This window comes from Notamacropus eugenii, chromosome 3 (genome assembly GCF_028372415.1).
Source record: "Notamacropus eugenii isolate mMacEug1 chromosome 3, mMacEug1.pri_v2, whole genome shotgun sequence".
NCBI lineage: Eukaryota > Metazoa > Chordata > Mammalia > Diprotodontia > Macropodidae > Notamacropus > Notamacropus eugenii.
This window is the reverse complement of record NC_092874.1, coordinates 97,582,730-97,607,331: the sequence shown is the minus strand read 5'-3', so window position 1 is coordinate 97,607,331 and position 24,602 is coordinate 97,582,730. Positions and strand designations below refer to the sequence as shown.

Below are 24,602 nucleotides of genomic sequence, written 5' to 3'. Positions count from 1 at the left end.
ACAGTTTTACTGGGGTATGGCCACTGCACATGCTACAGGTTCTTAGAGCCACAGGTGAGAGTTAGGTAAATCACTTAGCAAAACAAACACTAAAGATGTACATGGTGGTAATTTCCACATGAGGGTTCTTCATACTGATAAAATCACAGGTCTGAACCAAAAACAAAAACCAATCTCAGATCCAGAGTGGTGAAGGGTCATGTCCAAGATCACACAGCATGTTGGTAACACAGATAGGATCAGAATTCCCCACAAAGCCTCATTCAAAGTGCTGCTGCCGCTAGATCACAGGAGCTCACAGGACACCATTCCCTGGCTTGGTCTGGCCTGCTCTGTGAGACATGGTTTTCTTCCTCCTGCTTTATTTTCAGAATCTACTACTTCTCCCTCTCTTGCTTCTGGGCTTCTTGTATGTATCCTCCAAGACAGCAAAGCCAGAAATGAAGCCTAAATCCGTCCTGTCTCCCACCCCTCCTCCACACTGGGCCATCACCCTAACTGGCCACTCAGGCTATCACCTTTGACTCTTGCTCTCCATGTCCAGTCAAACCCCCTCTTACTGAAGGGCTGCTGAATGGAAATCACTTCCAGCCAAGAAGAAAGGTATGCTGGTGGGCACAGAGGAGCTGTGCTGCACTTGTCATCCAAAGAGCTATGACCTTGGGCAAGAGGGCCATTTAACCTCTCCCTCAAGCCTCAGGGGTTTTTTTATTTGTAAAGTGGAAATGATCATCTTTGTATTTCCTTCCTCACAGGGTTGTGATGAGGTTCAAAACCAAATTTAGTAAGCATCTACCAGGTGCCAGGCACTGGACTACAAACTAAAACAAAAACCCAGCCCCTGCCCTCAAGCTCACCCTCGAATGGGAAAGAAGGGTATGCAAACGACTAGGTAGGTAGAAGATACAAAATAAAGGGGAGGTAATCTCAGAGAAAGGGCCTCAGCTGGGGTGGAACATGGAGGACGGGGAAAAGCCTCCTGCAAAAGGTAGGATCTGAGCTGAGTCTTAGAGGAAGCCAGATAAGTCAGGAGATGGAGGAGAGCAGGGAGAGAATGCCAGGCAGGAGGGACAGCAGGGGAAAAGGGATGGAGTCAGGTGAGAGAGTGTCCTAAGAATGAGGAACCACTCATTAGCAGCACCGGAAGGGAGTAAAGGGCAAAAAGACTAGAAAGCAGGAGAACACCAGATTGTGAAGGGTTTTAAAAGCCAAATAGATGCTTTTAAATTTGATCTTGAAGCCACTGAAGTTAATTGAGCAGGGAGGAGACGTGGTCAGAGTGGCATTTTAGGAAGATCAGTTTGGCAGGTGAGTGGAGGACAGATTGGAGTGGGGAAACACTTGAGGTAGGGAGCCCGACCACCCAGCAGGACACTTCAGTAGTCTAGGTTTGAGGGGATGAGGGCCTGGATATTGGAGAAAGGGAGACTACATACAAGAGATATTGTGCAAGTACAAAGGACAAAATCTGGCAACAGACTGGGTATGTGAGGTAAGTGAGTAAGCATCCCCTAAAGTTACAGGAAAGAGGAGGAAGGTTTAGGGGAAAAAAGAACAGGTTGTTTTGGCTGTCTACAGGACACCTAGTTTGAGATATCCAAGAGAAAGCAGATGTAGACAGTACTCTGGAGATCAGGAAAGAGATTGGGGCTGGATGAAAATCACCTGCATAGAGATAAGGGAACCCAAAGGAACTGATGAGATCACCAAGTAAGGCTATGTAGGGGGAGAAGAGAAAAGCGCTCAGGACAGACTCTTGGGAGAAAAATGACCATTAGTGTATGCCAAGTGGAGGCTCAGGTAAGATAACACATATAAAGTATTCTATACAGCTAGTATTATTAAAGAAATATGCCTTACTGGCCTAGCCCCTACCAGATCTCAAATTGTATTATAAAGCAGCAATCATCAAAACCACTTGGTACTGGCTAAAAAACAGGGTAGAACAGTGGAATAGATTAGGTACTCAAGACACAGAGTCAATGAATATAGCAATCTATTGTTTGATAAACCCAAGGACCCTAGTTTCTGGGATAACAACTCACTGTTTGACAAAAATTGCTGGGAAAACTGGATAATAATGTGGTGGAAACTGGGCATAGACCAATGCCTGGTACTGTACGCAAGAGTAAAAGCCAAATGGATACATGATCTAGCTATAAAGACTGATACTATAAACAAATTAGGGGAGCAAGGAATGTGTATTTCTCAGATTTATGGAGAATGGAGAAATTTATGACCAAACAAGAGATAGAGAACATTATGAAATGCAAAATGGATAATTTTGATTACATTAAATTGAAAAGCTTTTGCATAAACAAACCCAAAGCAACCAAGATTAGGAGGGAAGCAGAAAACTGGGAAAGTGTCTATGATATATAGTGTCTGTGATAAAGGTCTTATTCCTAAAATATATAGAGAACTGAGTGAAATGTACAAGAATAAGAGTCATTCCCCAATTGATAAATGGTCAAAGGATATGAACAGGGAGTTTTCAGAGGAAGAAATTAAAATTATCTATAATCATACGAAAAAATGCTCTAAATCACTATTGATTAGAGATGCAAATCAAAACAACTCTGAGGTACCACATCACACCTATCAGACTGATTAACATGACAAAACAGGAAGATGATAAACGTTGGAGAACATGTGGGAGAGTTGGAACCCTAATTCATTGTTGGAGGAGCTGTGAGCTGATCCAACCATTCTGGAGAGCAATTTGGAACTATGCCCAAGGGGCTAAAAAAATGCGTATACCCTTTGACCCAGCAATATCACTTCTGGAACTCTATCCTAAAGAGATCATAGAAATGGGAAAGGGTCCCACATGTACAAAAATATTTATAGCAGCTCTCTTTGTGATGGCCAAACACTGGAAATCAAGGGGATGCCCATCAATTGGGGAATGACTGAACAAGTTGTGGTATATGAATGTAATGGAATATTATTGTGCTATGAGAAATGATGAACAGGAAGACTTTAGAGAGGCCTGGAAAGACTTATATGAACTGATGCTGAGTGAAAGGAGCAGAACCAGGAGAACTTTGTACACAGCAACAACCACAGTGTGAGGAATGTTTCTGGTAGACTTAGTACTTCATTGCAATGCAAGGACTTAAAAAATTTCCAATGGACTCAAAGCAAAATGCCTTCCACACCCAGAGGAAGAGCTGTGGAGCTGGGTCACAGATGGCAGGCCAATTTTTTTTTTGTATTATGTTTTGTTTTGTTTTGCTTTATGGTTTCTCCCATTCATTTTAATTCTCCTAGGCAACATGTATTTAATAGGAATGTACGTGTAGAACCTATATAGGATTGTATGCTGTCTGAGGGAGAGAGTGGGAAGGAAGGAGGCAATGAGGGGGAGGGAGGGGGAAAAATCTAAGATATATGGAAGTGATTATTGAACACTGAAAACAAATAAAATAATTTAATTTTTAAAAAAAAGGTGCCTTACCCATTGAGACAAGAGATTCATAGTTGCCTCTCATCACATTCTTGTAAAGTTCCTTTTGCCACTCAGACAGGTTCCCCCACTCCTGTTCTGAGAAATGGACTGCAACATCATCAAATGTGACTGGTACCTGAAATCACAAAACATACCCTCAGCACTGTCCAAATATAGAGCTGGTAAAGATACACTTGTTGGACAATTTTAGCACAAAGAATATGGCCCAGATCTGTTTGAGATTCACAATGTAAGCTAGGGGAAACTCCAATTTACAAGTAATATAGAGAATACATTTTGGGGGAGGGCTGGCTGAAAGGCTGCATAGTTTAATATCATCTCTTAGTTCTGAAATTTTATCTGAGTATGGGCATAAGGAAAAATAATTAAATATCACATCTACATTTCTAACGCACTAGTGAAACCTGACTCTTTTCAAGGTTAATCCTGAAGAGCTAGAACATGACTTATCCTGTTTCCAAGAGAAAGCCTAAAAATCAGAAAATGAGTTGATTTTCATTCCATTTACTTCATGCTGACATTACATTCCACAATACCGTAAGACCGAAAAACAATTAAATCCTAAGGAGAAAGAATTCATGATACCATCTTCCGTGCCAAAAGTTAATCACAGGTTGAAAGACGCAAGCCACAATACAACTTTATTACAAGAAAGGAAAAGCCTTCACCAAGAATTCTTTTTTTGGTCTGAATTTGTGATTTCACTGGTAAAAGGAACTCCAGATGAGGAAATTCTCTCTGCCATATAGATCATTAACTTCTTCAACTTAAAAATACTGCTTGAGAAACTGAAAGTAAAAGCGGTTAAGTGATAACCAGTATGGGCTAAGAACTGGACTTGAACCCAGGCCTTGCTGACTCTGAGGCCAGTTCTCCATTCACTATGTCTTTTTTAAATCACGTCAAAGGTTTTCCTTAAATACAAGTCTGAGAAAGCAAACCTTATCAGGCAAATAATAACTGACAGCCCCTGGAAATACATTTTAGAATTTTTTAAAAATTTCAGTGTGAATCTGAGAGTACTAATGAGTACCATTCTTTAAAAATCAAGCAAAGTTCCACTTTGATATCAAAAACTAGTCTGAAAACATAATTTTTTTTCTTGTCTATACCCATGACCATAGTGGATACACTAGAGACAGAACTAGAAAAACACAGGCTTTAGCATTTTTTTCTTAGAATCACAGAACATTACTGTAAGAAGGGTCCTTAGAAGTCAACTGGTCCACTGTCAGGGAATGTCTGTGCAGGATCTCTGATGGGTGGTTGGTTATCTAGCCTCTGTTCTTTGAGAATTTAACAACACCAGTGTAGGGATCTAGTTTTTAGAAAGTTGAACCAAAATTTGCCTTCTTTATTTCAAGTCATATTTATAAATTAATATAACTTTCACCTATTGGTCTTATCCCTCCCTTCTTAAACACAGTAAGTCTATAATCCCTTCAAATGTTTCAAACATGTCTTCCCTCCTCCAACCTAAACATACCTAATATAATAGGCAGCTAGGTGGTGCAGTGGATAGAGCACCAGCGCAGGAGTCAGGAGGACCTGAGTTCAGATTTCACCTCAGACACTTGACATTCACTAGTTGTGTGACCTTGGGCAAGTCACTTAACCCCAGTTGCCTCATCCTGGGTCATCTCCAGTTATCCTGATGAATATCTGGTTACTGGATTCAGATGGCTCTGGAGGAGAAGTAAGGCTGGTGACCTGCACAGCCCTCCCTCACTCAAAACAAAGTCAAGTGCAAGTCATGTCATAATTTCTTTGATGGCATGGTCTTCTTTGGCAACGAAGGATGAACACACCTAATATAATATGGTTTCCTGACATCTAACTATCCTAGTTACTCTCCTTTGGACATCTTCTAGTTAGTCAGTGTCCTTTCTAAAACTGGGATTCCAGAACAGAATCCAGTCCTGCAGATGAATTCTGACTTGCACAGAATGGAAATCATTTCTACACTTACCACATAAGACTTACCCACCAATGAACCTTAATGATCATTAAGAGGCTGTGGGTCTTACAGACTGAGATTGGAAGACCTGGGTTCAATTCTTGTCCTAAAAGAATACTACCCATGAAACTGCAAGCAGATCACTCTTTGTGCCCCAGACAATTTTCTAATACAATAAATTATAGAAGTTTATTGACTTACATGTATGGAGGGAATTATCACGTTGGAAGAGCATTAACTTTAAAAACAAATAGAGACTGTTTAACTCTGTTGGCTCCATATTAATCTAATGGTCAACTAAAGTTTTTAAATTCATGAACTGCTGCTAAGCCAGGGATCCTCCATCCTGATTCTTATGGATCTGATTTTGTAAAAAACAAAACCTAAGTCTAGGCCTTTACCCTCATCCCAGATAAAATTCACTTTGTTAACTTTGACTTGTGGAGATACTTGGTAACCTCGACTCTGTCATCTATCATACTGGTTTCTCCTCCAAGTTTCATGTCACATGAAGATTGAATAAGTCTGCCATCTAAGTCTTCATCCAAATCACTAATAAAAAACAATGTTGAACAGTGTCCCATAACAATCCTTTTACCCTCCCAAGCTAATGTGGAGGCATAAATCAATACATTTTGGGTATGGCTGTTCAATCAGTTATGAATCTTATTATTATTATCATCCAAACCCCACTTAACCATCTAATTAACAAGGATATTATATAACATTTCATCAAGTATTTTGTTGAAACTAAGATATACCATATCTTACAATCCCTCTCTAATCTATTAGCCTAGTTTCTCTGCCTTAACAGGAAATAAATTATTTGGATCCTGAACATCATCTAATTCTTTTACCTTTACTTAGCCAGTACCAAATTATTTTTGATAATTACTGCTTTGTTGTGTAGTTTGAGATCTGGTACTGACCGACCCCCTTTCTTCCCACTTTTTTTTCATTATTTACCTTGAGTTTCTTGACCTTTTTTGTTCTGCCACATGAATTTCATTATTCTTTTTAATATATCTATAAAGTAACGATAATCTTTTTGTAGTTTGGCATGGCAGCGAAAAAGTAAATTAATTTAGTTAGCATTTTCATTTTTATTATATTGGTTTCATCTACCCATAAGCAATTAATATTCCTCCAAATACTTAGATCTCTTTTTTTTAACTTAGAGTATTTTGTAAATGTATTCAAATAGTTTCTGTGTATATTTTGGTTAAGAAGAATCTCAATATATTCTGTATTTATTCTGAATGTTTCCCTTTACTTAGACTCCCCTTTGACCCATCCCTTTCCCTTTTCCTTGAATCATACTCAACTAAAAGGAATTTTTAGTTCAGTTCATTTGTTGTCATCTTGCCATCCAGGAAAGGTTTACCTTGGGAACTTCTCCATTGCTGCCTGGGGGGAGTCGAAGAATCCAGAAATTCCTATTTTTCAGCAAGTTTTCCATATTCTCTAACCTTCTCTGCAATAAGCCATACTCCTGGAGCAAGGTCCCCAGCACAACCCATTTGCTCTCTAGGTGGTTTGCAAATTCCACAGCTGTCTTTTCACAGTCAGTCAGCTTTTTCTCAGCTGTCCCCGTCCGCCCCTCCAGGGTGAGTAACCTCATGGCCTGGGCTTCCACTTTCCTCTCCACTGCTTGGATGGCAGCCCATATTGCCAAGCGGGATATTTCAGCAGTCTGAAGTGGAGTTTCCTTCTGAGAGGCAGCAGAGGTCTGAAAGGGTGTGTCCTTTTGGGAAACTGGGCTCTGCAGCAGGGTCTCCATCTCAGCTTCAGGAACGGTAGGGGAAAGGAGCAGGGTTTCTTTCTCGGGAATTTCAGGGGAATGGAGTGGGATTTCTTGATAATGAACAGGATGGGACCGAAATAAGACTTCTTGTTCAGAAGCAGCTAGGGGTGGACACTGAGTTTCAGGCTGGAGAACAGGAGGATGTTGGAAAGTGACCTCTTGCTCAGGAGAAGCAAGAGTTGGGAGTGAAATTTCCCTTTGGGAAACAGGGTGCAATCGTCCAGGAGTCACTTTCTCAGGAATGATGCGGGGCAGGGCTTCTTTCTGGGGAATGGCAGGGAAGTGTGATGAAGCTTCTTTAGGGGAAAGAGCAGAGTACTGGGACAGAGCTTCTTGGAGGGGTCCAGCAGGTGAATGAGGGAGAGTTTCTCGCTGAGGAACACTGGAGAATGCCAAAGGTGATGGTCGCCGTGTCTCCATGTCTAGATCCTGAACCTGTTTGTAAGGAAAGAAATGAAAAGACAGGACTGAGACTTGTATTCCCTATATGGCAATCAAATTAGGGTCAAAAGATTATTAATCACATTACAGAGGTGCAGGTTTGATAAGCACAAAGATAAGTCCTATAGACAGAATTAAATCTTGTGGCTATTTTCATCATGAATATGCTCTACAGGAGGCTGTAACCGTTTGTTATCTCTGAGCTTAATATAAATGATAATAGTATAATGATAATGTTATCTTGAATTTATATACAGCATCATACTTTCAAAGTGCTTTTACATTTATGCTCTTACTTTAACCTTAATCCTATGAAGTAGGTAAAGAGGGCATGTAATCTATATTTTAAAGAAAAGGAAACTGAAGAACAAGAAACATGGCAAATCAGTGTTAGGGCTGGGACTAGAAACCTGGTCTCCTAAATTCCAGGGCTATTTCCACTACATCCAGATATATATTAAGGCATTTATGGGACCTTCCTCTAGCATTTCCCAATGGAATAAGGACTATGTGTATAAGGACTTCCTTAGCGTAGGCAACTCCCTGTGAGAAACTTCCTCTACCCCTGCAGGTTGGCTTCTTTTCTAGGACTGACAGTCTTAAAGAGTTGCCACAGGACTGAGCTCAGTGACTTACCCAGGGTTACAGAGCCAAAGTCAGAGGCAAGACTTCATCCTACATCTTCTTAGCTCTAAGATTTGCTCTCTATTTACTATGTGATGATACCTATCAATATTTCCTAGAAATGGCACACAGTCTTTTTTTTCCTTTCAAATATCCCAAAATAAAATGTTTAAGTTTCTAAGTAAATTTTTTTCACTAATGGTTGCCATGTTGAATTGGATATGTTTATCTAGTACCTTTCATAAAGATAATTCAAATTCATATAGCATGTTCACTCTCCTGAGAAAAATCCTGAGAAAAGTAGCACAAGGGTCATTACCCTCATTTCATAGATAAGGCAACTGAAACTTAGAGATAATGAAGTACTAGCCCAGAGCCATGGGACTAGTCTGTTCCAGAGCCTGGGTTCAAACCTTCATCCCAAGTCTATCACACCTTCTACTATATATCATACTATTTCCTACAGACTCACAGGGTTAGATGGGGGTCTTTGGGCATTCAGCCCAGTCTCCTGCTTCTAGGTAGGAGAGTCATTAACATACACTCAAAAGATGAGTATCAATTTCAAGATATTATAGTTACTGAGAAGAGAGGATAGTCTATGACTGAAAAACAACAGGATTCTTCCAACTAGTGGATGATCTAAGTCTGATTGTGGCACTAGATAATGCTGCAAGTATCCCAGTGAAGGTTACGGACACAGGGTCAAGGACTGGAATGGAAAAATCAAATAGAATCATTCTACTACTTGTTTCTAGATCAGTTAAAAGACATAAAAGAACAAAGGCTAAAAATTAAGTTGTCAGGATAATCTGTGAATTTAATATATTTGTACTCAAGCTGTTCTGAATAATAACTCGACTTTATCTAAATAGAAAGAAGTCTAGTATCTTTAGGGAAAGAAAGCTCATAAACTACTGGATTACTAATGTTTCAACGATGTAGATAGTCAATATCTTAGACTAGATCTAAATCTCTCTCGCTACAGTTTTTCTCCACTTCCTCTTACTTGGTCCTTCATGGACAGGGAGAAAAGCTATCCAATATGTTCAATCAGTAAAAATAAATCTTCATGATTACTAAAATCTTGAAATAATTACAATTCTTTTAGACATTCATTAAAAGTTCCTCTGGACCATTTCTAAGTCTGCCACAGCTATTCAATCATGCATTCATTCATTTCCTCTTTCAAATAAAAGTGAGATGAGATAGTTTAGCTCATAATGTGACAGAGAACCTATGGTTTGAATCCCTGGAGTAATATTTAGAATATGTCTAGGAATCAGAAGACCTCTGTTCTACACAGGGCTCTAGTTCTAATATCATGAAAATCTCTTAAGTATCCATTAAGTCTCAATTAGATCCTTAGCACAGAGCTACAAAGGAGACCCTGCCCTCAAGGAATTCACAAGCTAGTACCAAAGAAGGTAAGGGTATGTATGGTGTAGCAGAAAAAGCTTTGGTACTGGTATCCAGGGCCCCAGGTATGAATCTCACTTTTCCTATTTACTATCTTTAGTGACTCTAGAAACTGAACAAATCACTTAGCCTCACTAAAGAGGGAGTAGGATTAGATCATTTTTGAGGACTCCTTCAACTCCTATGGGACTTGGCCTCATAAGACCCTGACTAACGGGATGAACTTTACTATTATACCATATCACCTCTCAAGAAGTGAAAACAGAGCTTAATTGTGGTCCTTTTCACAGAGCAGAAAATAAGACATAAGGCATGTGATTAATTCTCAGTAAGTTCACACGTTTTTTCAGTTTAGTGAGTCTACCAATAACTAGAGAAATGGATGCAATTCAGGGGCCAAGTCAGTCTATGGAAAAATCAGGAGTTTAACTAGTATAGCCTCTATCTCTTTAAAATGTGGCTGCAATCTAGTAAATAGAGCCTGAAGGCCAGGAACTTTCTGCCTCCAGGGCTGGTCTGAAGAATAAAGATTTTTTTTTCCTTCTGTTCTCCATCTCTAGACAGATCTCTACTGTCCTCTTATGGGTTTACAGAACTTTATGTGAATCCAGAGGCAAAAGAAGAAAGTTTCTTTAAAAACAAAACCAAACACAAAGTGCTCTTGCTAGGATTTCCTCACCAGTCCTAGTAGCCTGTGATCTAATCTGACCCGGACTAGATGGCTTCAGAGGTCCCTTCCAACTCTGATATCCTGTGGTTCTGTGAGGCAAAAAAAATAAATAAAACTTTTTAGAAGTTAAAAAAAAAGCTAGAGTGATCCATCAATCCCTTTAATTCCTAGAATACTCAAATGCACCAGCGTCAATTCTGAAACTGTAATTTTACAGGCAGTTATCCTGTTCCACCTCTTGAAATCTTACAGTCTTACGGTTTTCTCATTCATTGTTTCCTTCTCTTCTCTGTGGTTTGAGTTTCCCAGAACTGTGATCACAGTAACAGAAGAAAAATCGGTCTCTTTTTTGGTCTTCCATGTACGTGAGGGGTTGGGAAAGGCTGCCCCTTTACCAACAATTTAACACAAGGGATCGTTCTTTTTGAGGTCACAGATGCTGGTAGGAGGATCTTAGGAAGTGGGGGGTTATTTCTTTGTCACCCTCGAGCCGCTGTCGCCCAGATACCTGCTCAGAGGAAGGGCATGGGGCTGGGCATCCCCTCCTGGGCAGCAGCTTGCCCTCTGGCCTCCCATCACTCAGGGGCCCCGAGTCTGGCGTGGGAGCCGACGGGGGGCTAGGGGGCGCCGTGCTGCTGCTGCCCCCGGCCTCTCCTCCCTGGGGATGGAGACCCGGGTCCGGGCCATCCCTGAATGGGGGGCCCTTCCCGCCCGTCCGGAGGGAGCCCGCAGTGCAGGAGACTCTCCTCTGCCCTCCCTACGCCCCGAGAGGCAGGGATTTCTCCACAAGTAGGCAGGGAGCCACGGATGACTGGCCGCATGACCTTGGGGCAGGCTGTTCCCTCTCCCTCCCCGAACTGGGGCATGTGTGCCTCGATAGCCAGTCTGAGAAATGGGGAGAGCGGGAGGCTCCCCCCGGGGGGCCAAAACGAGCCGGCTCCCCGGGGGCTCGGGTCCGGCGTGACAAGCCGCCGCGCCCGGCTCCTGCGGGCCGGGGGGGATGTCCGCAGCCCGGAGAGGCCGCGACGTTCCTGGCTCGGGTCCCCCGGGGGTGGGGGGACGGGCTCCGGCCGGCCCCCCTGCCCCCGATGGCTGCGCCCGACCCCCCCCGCCCCCGCCCGCTCCCCGGCTGGGCCCGCGCGGGGCACTTCTCACCGGAGCAGGCGCCGCCTCGGCCATGGCCCTCGGTCTCGCTCCCAGGCCCCGGGGAGGCTGCGGCGCGGAGGGCTCCGGGGCGTCCGGCCCTTCCCCGTCCCCTCCTCCTCTGCTCCCGCCCGCCCCGCTCCGCGCACGGGACCCGCGGGGGCTGGGGCCCCCGGGCCGGGCCGCGCCGCGCTCTCTGGACGCAGGGGCCGGGCCGCGCCGTCAGCGCGGAGGGCGCCGAGCCAGCGGAGCCCCGGAGCCAGGCGGCGGCCGGGCAGGGGCCGGAGGGGGAGCCGAGCGGAGCCCCCGGAGCGCCGGCCCGGAGCTGGGCCGCCCCCGCCTCCGCAGCCGCTGCGGCCCGGGCCCCACGCTCAGCCCAGCCCCGGCTCGGCGGGCTCGGGCTCCGGCTCCGGCTCCGGCTCCGGCTCGGGCTCGGGCTCCGCGCGACGCTCTCGCCCCAGCGCCCGTTCAGCAGGGGAGCTGCACCGCAGCTGCCATGTTGATACAAACTGCATCCTGGGAGGCATGTCCCTCTCCGGCCGCTTAAAGAGAAACGCGCCGAGGCTCCGCCGAGCTCGCGCCAACCCGGACAGCTCCATCTACAGCTGGTAGGAGCGAACAGTGCAGGCAGCGGCGGGCGCGCGCCGCGCGGACACGCCCCGGGCGGGCGGGCGAGCCGGGCGGGCGAGCCGGGCGGGCGGGCGGGCGAGCCGGGCGGGCGGGCGGGCGAGCGAGCCGGGCGGCATCCTTGCACGCCGGCCGCCGCCGTGCTGAGCTCGGGGCTGACCCGCGGCTCACCTGCCTCCTCTCCGGCCACCCGGGACGGGAAAAAGCGATGAAAGCGCTTGCTCCTGGCCACCCAAGGACCACGCAGACCCCGGCACTTCTCCTTGGCGCCTGGCTCTCCAAAGAGCGGAGAAGCTCGGTCGGACCCCTCTGGCATCCCCAACAAGTGGCCAGCGAGCCTCCACTCGGGATGGGGAGCTCACTGTAACTTGTGTGTGGCAGGCACCCTTTTGACAATCTAATGAAACTCGTAGATCCCCTCTCAGAGTTTTTAAATGCACCAAATAAAATACATAAGACTATGAAGGACAATTATATTGAGGCATTACATATATGTATATGTACATGTGTACAGATATATATCCACACCTGTCAATATCTGTCTTTATATCTGTCAATCTAATCTATGTATAGGTATGCAGATGTGTATCGATGGAGATACATGGGGGGGGTACCCCAGGTGAAGAACTCAGCTTCTGGGAAGTTTATGAAACAAATGAGGCAGTGCCTGCCAGCTGTCAAGCAAGCTATTCCCAAACCTTCACCAAGCAGACGTTTGCCTCATTACCCCCTTACCAAGATTCTAATGAGCAAGCCCGCTCTTCTGCACCCTGCTCCCAGGGCTCTTGGTTCTCCCTTCTGGGCCCAGAGAGAAGGAGTTTGATTAACCCTTCCCTTAGATAACCCTTTAAATACTTGACATCAGGTCTGCAATCCGATTCAGTCAGAATTTGTCATGAGCCGGCAGCAAGGTGTAGCGTTCATGACTGAGGATGCAAAGATTAAAGAAAGGACTGACCTTCTCCTCAAATAGCTTATATTCTTCTTCTGACAATCCTTTTTTCTTGGGTGTTTGGGTAGGAGTGGAACAACCTGAAGTTCCAGCAGGGGCTTTTCTGTTGAAACAGTCTCCAGTTACCTCCTTACCCCTGGTCATCCTCCTCTGGACAAGCTCTTGCTTGTTATCAATGGTCTTAAAATGTGGTGCCCAGAACAGAATACAGTAGTCCCCATGTAGGGTGACTGGGAGAAGGGGGACTGTCACATTCTTCATTCACTCAACAAGCCTTTTTAAAACGTTTACTGTGGATTGTGCTAGGTATAACTATAGGGATAGGGACCTGGACCTGTAATTCCTTTCAGTATCAGGAATTTACAGGTGAGGAAACTCCCTCTACCAATGCTGGTCACTCTTTACTTGCGATTTAGAGGCTTATCCAGGGGCTGCCTGGAGCCACACTGGGCCAAGGTAGAGGTGAGTCACATCGCTATCCACTACCAATGGAATACAAAGACAAACTTGAAAGAGTGTGTGACTTCAAAAAACATGGGAAAAAAACAAGCATATCTCTATGTCTATAGAAAATAAACAAAAAGTTATTCCGTGCAAGAGGCACTGGCAGCTGAAGGAACCAGAACTTGGGTGTTAGTCCTTCGTTGCCAAAGAGAAATAATGACATGACTTGCCCTTGACTCTGTTTTGAGTGAGAGGGCTGCGCAGGTCACCAGCCTCACTTTCTCCTCCAGAGCCATCTGAATCCAGGATGACTGGAGATGACCCACAATGAGGCAGTTGGGGTTAAGTGACTTGCCCAAGGTCACACATCTAGTGAGTGTCAAGTATCTGAGGTGAGATTTGAACTCAAGGTCCTCCTGAGTCCTGCACTGGTGTTTTATCTACTGGACCACCTAGCTGCCCTGAAGGAATCAGAAAAAAAGCCTCACAGAGGAAGTGAGCTGAGCTTCGAAGCAATTGTGTGGGACATTCTAATTTAGACACTATCTCATTCTTAATGCAGTATATGATCTAGTGAGCTCTTTTATCACTCCTATCACACTTTTGAGTCATTATGTCTGCATCCTGCTAAATAATAGTACTCATCTCCCAGGGTTGTTGAGAGGATCAAATGAGATAACTGTAAAATGCTTAGCAAATGCTATATAAATGTTAGCTATCATTATCATCAATACAGTCTAGGGGAGGAGAGAAAGATGGGGAAGGGAAGATAGTTAATATTCTAGTTCAATTTTTTGTTGCAATTTTATGGATGTCTTTTGTTTTTATATCACATTTATTTCTGAATAAAGTTCTTTCCCCCACCCATGGAGACTTCCTTTGTAGCAAAGATTTTTTAAAAAGAAAACAATTCAGCAAAAACAATCAGCATATTGACTGACTATATATATGTATACATAAATATGTGTGTGTGTGTGTGTGTGTATAAAATATGAAGAGATGAGGAAGGTAATTTGGGATTCAGAGGGCAATTTAAAGTCATTCTACCAGAGTAGGTTTGGGTGGCTTGTCACCTTAGAGGCAGAGAGAGCATTACAATGGCAGAATGGCACCTGGCAGACTGGAAAGGAGAGAGAATGACAAAGCATAAGGACATAAAAACAAATAGCTGGTAATATACCTCAGCTTGGATGCCAGCTTCCTCAGTATTCCATTCCCAGTGACTTTGGAGTGGCAAAATAGATTTGAAATTTGAAATATATACATATGTGTGTACATACACACATACATATATAATTCAGATATATTTTTCTCCTTCTTTATACTTCCCAGCACTTAACCCAGTGCCTAGGACATGAAAAGCATTTAATAAATGCTCATTGCTGATGATTTTCATATATGTGTGTATATGATTTTATGAAATATATCTCTAAGTCCTTGAGGCAAATCTTGTATTTTCCACTTACTCATAAGAAACTCCTTGCCTCTTTAGGCAGTAGAGCCTCTTTGTGAGGTTTTCTGGCAATGAATTTTCATTTCTCTCTCCTATAGATGTCCTCTGAGGACAATCTAGGGAGAATATTTCAATAGTTTTGGGGTTTTTTTTTTAAAGTACATTATCAGATTCTCATTTCTAGGCTGGAAAAGTAAGTCTCAAAATTTCTCCATACCCTACACAAGAAGAGTTCTGATTTGAAAGAAATGACCTCTGAGGTCCGTTCCAGCACTAAAACTGTAATTCCTTTGTCCTATGGAGTTAAGTTCTGTCCAAGAAAGAGAAGATTTTTTTTTTTCTGCTTGGAAATGCAGGCTAAGAAATGTACTTTCCCCTCTTTAGTCTAGTCTTAGTCACCTCTCTCTTCTCAGCTCTTTCCTCTACTGAATTTGGTCAGCCAGCTACAGAAAAAGGTCACACTATGCATTGGAACCACTACAGGCAATTAGTGGGCCTCTGGGGATTTGCCTGGGTCTTATCAGAAGTCAAGGATTGATTGGTTGTTGTCCTTCGTTCTCAAAGAGGACCCAAATGACATCACTATGATAAAATCAAGTTTCCCTGTGTCCAACTGTAGCTGATCAGACCAATATGAGCTTGGAATGCTCTACCACAGATTGGGCACAGATGATCCGTGTGAACATTTGGGGTGGATACTCCAAATTTGCACATTCTACATTGCCTTTGAGCTGTTTCAATTCTGCTTTACTCATAGAGCACAGCACTCTTTCTGATGTGGGCATGCCATGCTGAGCAGTACTGGGCCACTGTCTCCCATGTCACACAATCACTTCCAAAGTTCTTGAGAGACATCTTGATAGTGTCCTTGTATCGCCTCTTCTGACTACCATGTGATCATCTGCCCCATGCAAGTTCTCCATAAAATAGTCTTTGGTAAGCATATGTTTTACATTCAAACAACATGGCCAGCCCATCAGAGCTGCACTCTGTAATGCATAGTTGAATGGTTGGCAGTTTAGTTCAAGTAAGGACCTCAGTGTCTGGTACCTTATCGTGCCAGGTGATCCTCAGAATCTTCCTAAGACAGTTCAAATGAAAGCGATTCAGTTTCCTGGGATGGCACAGGTAGACTGTCCATGTTTCACAGGCATTCAGCAATGAGGTCAGTTTAGTTTTATAGTCAGTCCAATACCTCTTCTCTCCCATGCTTTCCTTTGGAGCCTCCCAAGCACTGAACTAGCTCTGGCAATGCATGCATCAACCTCACTGTCAATATGTACATCCCTGGACAGTATACTACCAAGGTAAGTGAACTTATCCACAGCAATCAGAACTTCTCCATTTGCTGTAACTAATGGTTCCATATATGGATGGTGTGGTGGTGACTAATGGAACATCTGTGTTTTCTTGGTGTTAATTATTAGGCCAAAATTAGCATAGGCAGCAGAGAATTGATCCATACTTTGTTACATCTCAGCTTCAGAGACTGTATTGAGTCCACAATCATCTGCAAACAGAAAATCATGCACCAACACTCCCTCCACTTTGGTCTTGACTTGTAGCCTTTTCAGATTGAAGAACTTACTATCAGTATCATAGCTGACCTTGATGCCATGTTCATCCTCATTGAAAGCTTTTGACAACATGGCTGAAAACATATGCTAAAGGGGGCAGAGCCAAGTTGGCGGAGTAGAAAGATACACATATGCAGGTTCTCCCCACATCACCCATAAAATACCTATAGAGAGGGACCCTCAACAAATTTTGGAGCAGCAGAAGTGGAGAACAACAGGAGGAGATTTCCAGCCCAGGGTGACGTGGAAAGCCCATGAGAAACATCTGTTGCACCAGACACAGAGCGGAGCTCAGCCCAGCCCAGCCTTGACCATGCTGCACTGTGTGGCTCTGGGAGGAGGACACTTCGGGGATGGAATCCCCAGCCCCAGCAGCAGCGGTTTGCAGATCCCTCAACCCACAGGCACCAAAGGTCAGTGACAGGGTTTTTTCAGCTGACCAGGAAGGGAGAAGGGCCTTCCCATAGCTCCAGCCTCAGGCAGCGGCCCCACAGGCCACATAAGGCAGTTCCCACAGCAGCCCGCATCCATTGTTGGATCGTAAAAACCCTGGGGGCACTGAGGAGCTGATTATTACCTAAGCCCTGTGTAGAGGCCCTGAGGGAGCTGATCTTTATCTCACACTGAATGGCTGTGGAACTGGAGGCCAGGTGGCTGTGGAGAGGAAACTGCTAAGATTCTGGGCACAAAAATCTCTTTCTGCTCCCAGACCAGTGTACACACTTGATTGTGCCACTTTGAAGGAACTGAGATCTTACAGATCCCCAGAGTATACCCTACTCTTGACAAAGGACCCAAAAGTTAAGTAACTGGTTGGGAAAATGCCCCAAAAAAGGGGAAAAAAATAAGACTATAAACGGTTACTTTCTTGGTGAACAGATATCTTCTCCCATCCTTTTGGATGAGGAAGAACAATGCTTACCATCAGGGAAAGACATAAAAGTCAAGGCTTCCATATCCCAAACATCCAAAATAAATATTCAATGGTCTCAGGCCATGGAAGAACTCAAAAAGGATTTTGAAAATCAAGTAAGAAAGGTGGAGGAAAAATTGGGAAGAGAAATGAGAGAGATGCAAGAAAAGCGGGTCAACAACTTGCTAAAGGAGACCCAAAAAAATGCTGAAGAAAATAACACCTTTAAAAATAGGCTAACTCAAATGGCAAAAGAGGTTCAAAAAGCCAATGAGGAGAAGAATGCTTTAAAAAGCAGAATTAACCAAATGGAAAAGGAGGTTCAAAAGCTCACTGAAGAAAATAGTTCTTTAAAAATTAGAATGGAACAGATGGAGGCTAATGACTTTATGAGAAACTAAGAAATCACAAAACAAAACCAAAAGAATGAAAAAATGGAAGATAATGTGAAATATATCACCGGAAAAAAAACTGACCTGGAAAATAGATCCAGGAGACACAATTTAAAAATTATGGGACTACCTGAAAGCCATGATCCAAAACAGAGCCTAGACATCATCTTTCATGAAATTATCAAGGAAAACTGCCCTGATATTCTAGAACCAGGGGGCAAAATAAATATTGAAAGAATCCACTGACCACCTCCTGAAAGAGATCCAAAAAAAGAAACTCCTAGGAACATTGTGGCCAAATTCCAATGTTCCCAGGTCAAGGAGAAAATATTGCAAGCAGCTAGAAAGAAACAATTCAAGTATTGTGGAAATATAATCAAGATAACACAACATCTTGCAGCTTCTACATTAAAGGATCGAAGGGCATGGAATAGGATATTCCAGAAGTCAAAGGAACTAGGAGTAAAACCAAGAATCACCTACCCAACAAAACTGAGTATCCTTCAGGGGAAAAAAATTGTCTTTCAATGAAATAGAGGACTTTCAAGCATTCTTAATGAAAAGACCAGAGCTGAAAAGAAAATTTGACTGTCAAACACAAGAATCAAGAGAAGCATGAAAAGGTAAATAGCAAAGAGAAATCATAAGAGACTTACTAAAGTTGAACTGTTTACATTCTACATGGAAAGACAATATTTGTAACTTTTGAAACTTTTTTCAGTATCTGGGTAGTTGGTGGGATTACACACACACACACACACACACATACTCACACACACATAGAGAGAGACAGAGAGCACAGGGTGAATTGAATAGGATGGGATCATATCTTTAAAAAATGAAATTAAGGGGTGAGAGAGAAATATATTGGGAGGAGAAAGGGAGAAATAGAATGGGGCAAATTATCTCTCATGAAAGAGGCAAGCAAAAGACTTTTCAGTGGAGGGAAAAAGGGGGGAGGTGAGAGAAAAAACATGAAGATTATTACTCTCATCACATTTAACTAAAGGAAGGAATAAAATGCACACTCATTTTGGTATGAAAACCTATCTTACAATACAGGAAAGTGGGGGAGAAGGGGATAAGCAGGGGGGGGGAGGATGGAAGGGAGGGCAGTGGGAGGAGGGAGCAATTTGAATTCAACACTCTTGGGGAGGGACAGCATCAAAAGAGAGAATAGAAGCAATGGGGGGCAGGATAGGATGGAGGGAAATATAGTTAGTCTTACACAACACGACTATTATGAAAGTCATTTGCAAAACTATACAGATATGGCCTATATTGAATTGCTTGCCTTCCCAAAGGGGATGGGTGGGGAGGGAGGGAGGAAGAGAAGTTGGAAGTCAAAGTTTTAGGAACAGCTGTTGAGTATTGTTCTTGTATACAACTAGAAAATAAGAAATACAGGTAATGAGGTATAGAAAGTTATCTTGCCCCACAGGACAAAAGAGAAGATGGGGATAAGGGAAGGGAAGGATGTTAGAAGGGAGGGCAGATTGATGATAGGAGTAATTAGAATGCTTGGTGTTTTGGGGTGGGGGAAGGGGAGAAATGGGGAGAAAATTTGGAACCCAAAATTTTGTGGAAATGAATGTTGAAAACTTAAATAAATAAATTTAAATACAAAAAAATATGCTAAAATCATGGAAGCAAGCACACAGCTCTGTTTCACTCTTTTGGTGACTGGGAAGGCATGAGAGCATTGTCCACTATCCAGAACCTGGGCAAGCATGCCATCATGAAATTGATGAACAAACTGATGAACTTCTCTGGGCAGCCAAATTTTGACATAATTTTCCATAAGCCCTCATGACTAACAGTATCAAAGGCCTTGGTCAGATCTACAGATGTTGTGTAGAAGTCAAGAATAGGTCATCATGAAAGTTGTGGCTAGCCCATATTGACCCATCTTGCCAAAGGTAAGAAAGAGTGCATGAAAGGACTGGTTAGTTTTCAAAAGTCAGATGCTCTACCATAAGCTTTTTTTTTTTAAATTAAATTTTTTTCAATTAAAAAAAATCTACTTATCTTCCCTGTTTGAGCACCCACATATGTGTATGTACAACACACACACATATACACACATCAAGAACAAAATTATTGTAGCAACTATGCAGTCAAGTAAAACAAATTCCCACACTGGTCACATTAAAAAATGTACATCTCATTCAACATCTATTTTCTGTCAGAGGGTGGTCTATCAAAAGCTTTTGAAAATACCTTCATAACTTAAGAACTCTAATCAATGTAATGATCTACCAAGGAACTTCTAGAGAACTCATGATGAAACATGCTCCTGACAAGGAGGTGATAAGACTTATAGTGGAGACACATATTTTTTTGGATGTGGCCAATGAAGGAATTTGTTCTGCGTCTTTGTTACGTGTAGACTTTTATTTTTCTTTCTTTTTCAATTGGGAAGGGAGGAGTGGGAGGAGGAGAAAATAAATTTTTGTCCATTGCAAAAAAGTAATTTAATTTTTAAAAAATATTCCCCCAAAATAAAAAATTAAGATACTCCTAAGAGAGAAAGTCCCAGTCCTAAAGAAGGGCAATGACAAAGAATGTTCAAATTACTGAACAAGTGCATTCATTTCACATGCTAGTAATGTTATGCTTAAGATTCTGCAAGCTAAGCTTTAGCAGTATGTGAACCAAGAATTATCAGAAGTGCAAGATGATTTTCAAAGAGGAAAGGAACTAAAGACCAAATTGCTGCATTATGGATAAAGCAAGGGAGTTCCAGAAAAAGCACCTACTTTTCCTTCATTTGCATTTAACTGAGGCAAAACCTTAACCCAAAGGAGTGAATCTTTCATTGGATTGATCACAGGATGTAGAGCAGCGATTGCATAAATAGCTCAAATGTCCTGTCTTCTATAAAGTTTTTCCAAGCTACCCTATCCACTTGTAATCTCTTCCAATACTACTCTTCCAGTCATACTTATCTAACTTTTATTTATCCTTTCTTATACTTATATCTTATACCCCAAGAAGAATGTAAGTTCTCTCAGGGTAGAGCTGAATCTGTAGTTGGGAGCTAAGTGCCCTGTTGCACTTGTCCACATTCCTATAGTACTTTGTGATTCACAGAGGGCTTCATATATGCCATCGTTTATTTCTCCGGATAACCAAGTGAGTTGGTGTGGTTGTTCAGTCATTTCAGTTGTATCTGACTCTTCATGACTCCGTTTGGGATTTTCTGGGCAAAGATACTGGAGGGATCTGTCATTTCCTTCTTCAGTTCATTTTACAGATGAGAAAACTTAGACAAACAGAGTTAAGTTAAGTTCATGGTCATATGGCTAGGAAGTGTCTGAGGCCGGATCCGAATTCAGGTTTTCCTAACTCCAGCTCCAGTGTTCTATCCCCTCATCATCTAGCTGCCCCAGTGAGAAAAGTAATGCAAACTTTATTCATTCTTCACATTTTATTATTGAGGAAACAAAGGCCCAGAAAGGTAAAGTCAGCTGCTCAGAGCAACACACTTAGTAAGTGGTTGAGCTGGGACATAAGTCCTGGTTTTGTGACTCCAAAGTCAGTGCCCTTTCCATTGCAAAAACTGCCTCCATGGGGAAAGAAGGCTAGAAGGTCAAGGATCCAAACGCTCCAATAATTGGCAAAACTTTGAACACATGCTCTTTTAATGACACTGTAAAATTCTGATTTTCCTCTTCTTCCCCTCTTCTCCTCTTTTTATACATCTAGTAGAAATTTTCCTTAAGGCATCCCAAAGCATGGTCCTCAAGAAGGCACCCTATTAACTGGAATATTAAGACAAGGTCTACATTTTTATCTCAGGTATAAATGAATGATTATACACTCTGGATCATCAATAAAAAACAATCATCACCTCCCAACTTGGATTTTTAAAAGCAGCATTATTTCCCCTTTGTTTTATTAAGTTTGTATGCATGACAGTGAGCCAAAAAAGTATGAGTAAAGTGGTCCAGGGAGTCATTTATTCTCCAAATGGATTCAAAAAATTAAAAATTGGAGTCACTGTTCAAATGCTCTATCTGCAATTGCCTATCCTGATTCCTTTGCACTCACACCCCAGGACTCAATTAACTTTGTTGCCTCTTTGGTCGCTCCCCAAACTCTCTTTTCCCTCCTGCCTCCCTCCCTAATAGCTTGTACCATCTTGCTCCAAGGACCCATGAAGTCTTTGGCTAAGATTGTACATCATCTTCTGTGTATAGATATACATTGTGTATGGAGCATATATATGAATATATTCATCTATAAATATATACACATAGTACATGTGTATGCATGCATGTATGTTTGTGTACATGTTACATGTATGTGTCCTACATTATACACACATACATATAGATAAAGATTACATGCAAATAGAAAGGCAGCATGGTGTAGTGGTTAGAGAATTGGCTTCAAAGTCAAGAAGACCTAAGGTCAAGGCCTACCCTAGCACATGCTGGCTGTATAACCCTGAGCAAATGACTTAACTTCTCAGTGCTCTAGGAAACTCTCTGTAAGACTCTGTCTTGCAGAGAGGGTGCTAATCTGCATTGGTAAAAGGCATTCCCTCCCTTGGGAGTTCCTCATACTATCGAAATCACAGGATTTGTCCCTGTCCCATATATGTATTTAAATCAAGTAGCCCTTCAAGAGACACAGAATTGTGGGCTACTTGAGAGCAGGCATTGTCTTATTTTTCACTTGTATCTCTAGTGCACAGGGCTTTGCATATGGCAAGTGCTTAGTACTTTTTTTCATTCGTTTACTCATGTACATAAGCCTAATCTTGAGAGCTATGTCAATGGAGGGCAAACTCTGGATGGTCCTACCAACCCAGAAAGGCTTTGATTATGGGCTCCTGGACAGATTCTATCTGTCATTCAAGAATTGGCCTAAGTTTGGAGAGGCTTATCACCAGCTTGACCACAGTTAGATCCATTTTTTGGCCACCATATCTTATTCTAACCTTAACAAAAACCAAATAAAAAGGAAATTTCCATATGCAGAGAATAGAAAAATAATATTGTTCATAAAACTTCAGTTCTCTATGATGTGTGAAATTTCAGTCATTTTCAATCCTATCTGACTCCTCATGACCCTATTTGGGGTTTTCTTGGCAGAGATACAGGAGTGGTTTGCCATTTCCTTCTCCACTCCTTTTACAGATGAGGAAATTGAAGTAAACAAATGTTAAATGACTTACCCAGGGTAACAAAGCTAGTAAGTGTGTGAGGCCGGATTTGAACTCAGGAAGATGATTCCTTCTGACTCCAGGTTTGGTACTCTATCTGCTGCACCCCCTAACTGCCTTCCTGCTTCTATTATGTACAAGTTTACTTTTCTTTGTAAGTATATAGTTATATTCAACCTGTAGCTTTCAAAGCTGGCTTTGCTTGTCTGTGCTGTTTTCTGACCTTCCTTCTGTTCTTTTCTCTGTATTTAAAAAAAAATGCTTTGATGCCCTTTTTTATTTTGCCACTCTATTTCTATCTTCCTTGTTCTCTCACCCTAATCTCCTCATTGGAAAAAAGGGAAAATAAAACCCTTAAAACTAATATGCATAGTCAAGCAAGATTTCTACCTTGGCCTCCATAGTAACCCTGCACTCTGCCACAGAACAAAAAGACCTCTGGGTCAGTCCACAGCCTCGATGCACCAGCCATGCTGACGAAATCATGTTTTTTCCAGTATATATGTCTGTGTGCCCAGGTACATATGTATGTAACCTATTTGCAGCTTTTATGTGGGTCTGGCTAAAATGGTTCAACCTGCAGCTTCTTAGGGCTGGGTACAATCAGAGAGACCTGGTTCAACTCACTTGACAAAGGAGAAACATGAAACTAAAAGTTTATGTGACTCCCAAGATCACACTGCTTGGTATTGGAAAAGATTAGAATCCAGGGCTCCCGACTTTCAATCCAATATTCTTTCCATGCTGCCACATGGCTTATGTTAAGACTGAACAGGGAATAGGTCTTGCTTTCATTTCACACCCACCCACACACACACTTGAACTCTTTGGCGAGGATAGTACATCTTCTGTGGGTGTCCCTCAGAATGAATACCAGTCCTTCTAGAAGACAGAGATAGAAAGAGTGGCTGGAACTATTGCAGCAGAAGGTACGACACATGTCTAAAGGAGAGGTATAAAGGTTCATATAAAAGAACTGGGAAAAATTTAAGAAAGATAAGAGTTTTCCCCAAACTACTTAATTTTTAAAAGGATAGGGGAGAGGCAGGATGGGGAGGGAGGTGGGAAACTCACTTTTCCTTTTTTTCCCTAGGTTTTTCAATGTCTAAACATGTCAATCAAGCATGACTATTTCATGAGCTAATCAACTTAAGACACACAATTTTCAAGTCCCCAAATAACAAAAAGCATTTGATTGGGTAGAGTGAAAAATGTCTTTAAAGGTGGTCTTCTAACAAGGTGTCTGATTCCTCTGCATACGCAATACAAAACCATCCTAGGGTCTTTGAAAAATGCAACGAGAGATAATGTTGTTTAACCACCCTTTGATGAATAATATTAAGCAAGGTCTTAAAACAGAGAGGTTAAGTCACCAAAAGGGTTCATCACTGTTACAGATAAAAGTCTAGGCTATATAGGACTGAGGGCCTTCAGTTGCTCCTAGTCATAGAGGACATTGACTACATCAGGGCCTGAACTCTGCAGAGCTTTCAAATTAGATCCATAAGCATCCATGAGTTCAGCCTAACTATCTACTTAGG

The 24,602-nt window shown here is 42.5% G+C and overlaps 1 protein-coding gene across 2 annotated transcripts in view; it reads right to left on the bottom strand.

Annotated features, from left to right (window-relative positions):
• The window catches only part of LOC140533063 (zinc finger protein 777-like), a 34,305-nt gene extending 22,552 nt beyond the window's left edge, over positions 1-11,753 (bottom strand). Inside the window, exons 1-4 of one of the 2 annotated variants that reach the window (XM_072652385.1) lie at positions 11,543-11,752; positions 10,397-10,476; positions 6,814-7,668; positions 3,461-3,587 (exon numbers count right to left, since the gene is read on the bottom strand). In XM_072652385.1, the coding sequence (XP_072508486.1) occupies positions 3,461-3,587; positions 6,814-7,653 (967 nt within the window). In that variant the 5' untranslated portion in view covers positions 7,654-7,668; positions 10,397-10,476; positions 11,543-11,752. Of the gene's footprint in view, positions 1-3,460; positions 3,588-6,813; positions 7,669-10,396; positions 10,477-11,542 lie in introns of both variants that reach the window. The other variant, XM_072652384.1, reaches the window with a different exon arrangement.
• Between the last annotated feature and the right edge of the window lie 12,849 nt (positions 11,754-24,602).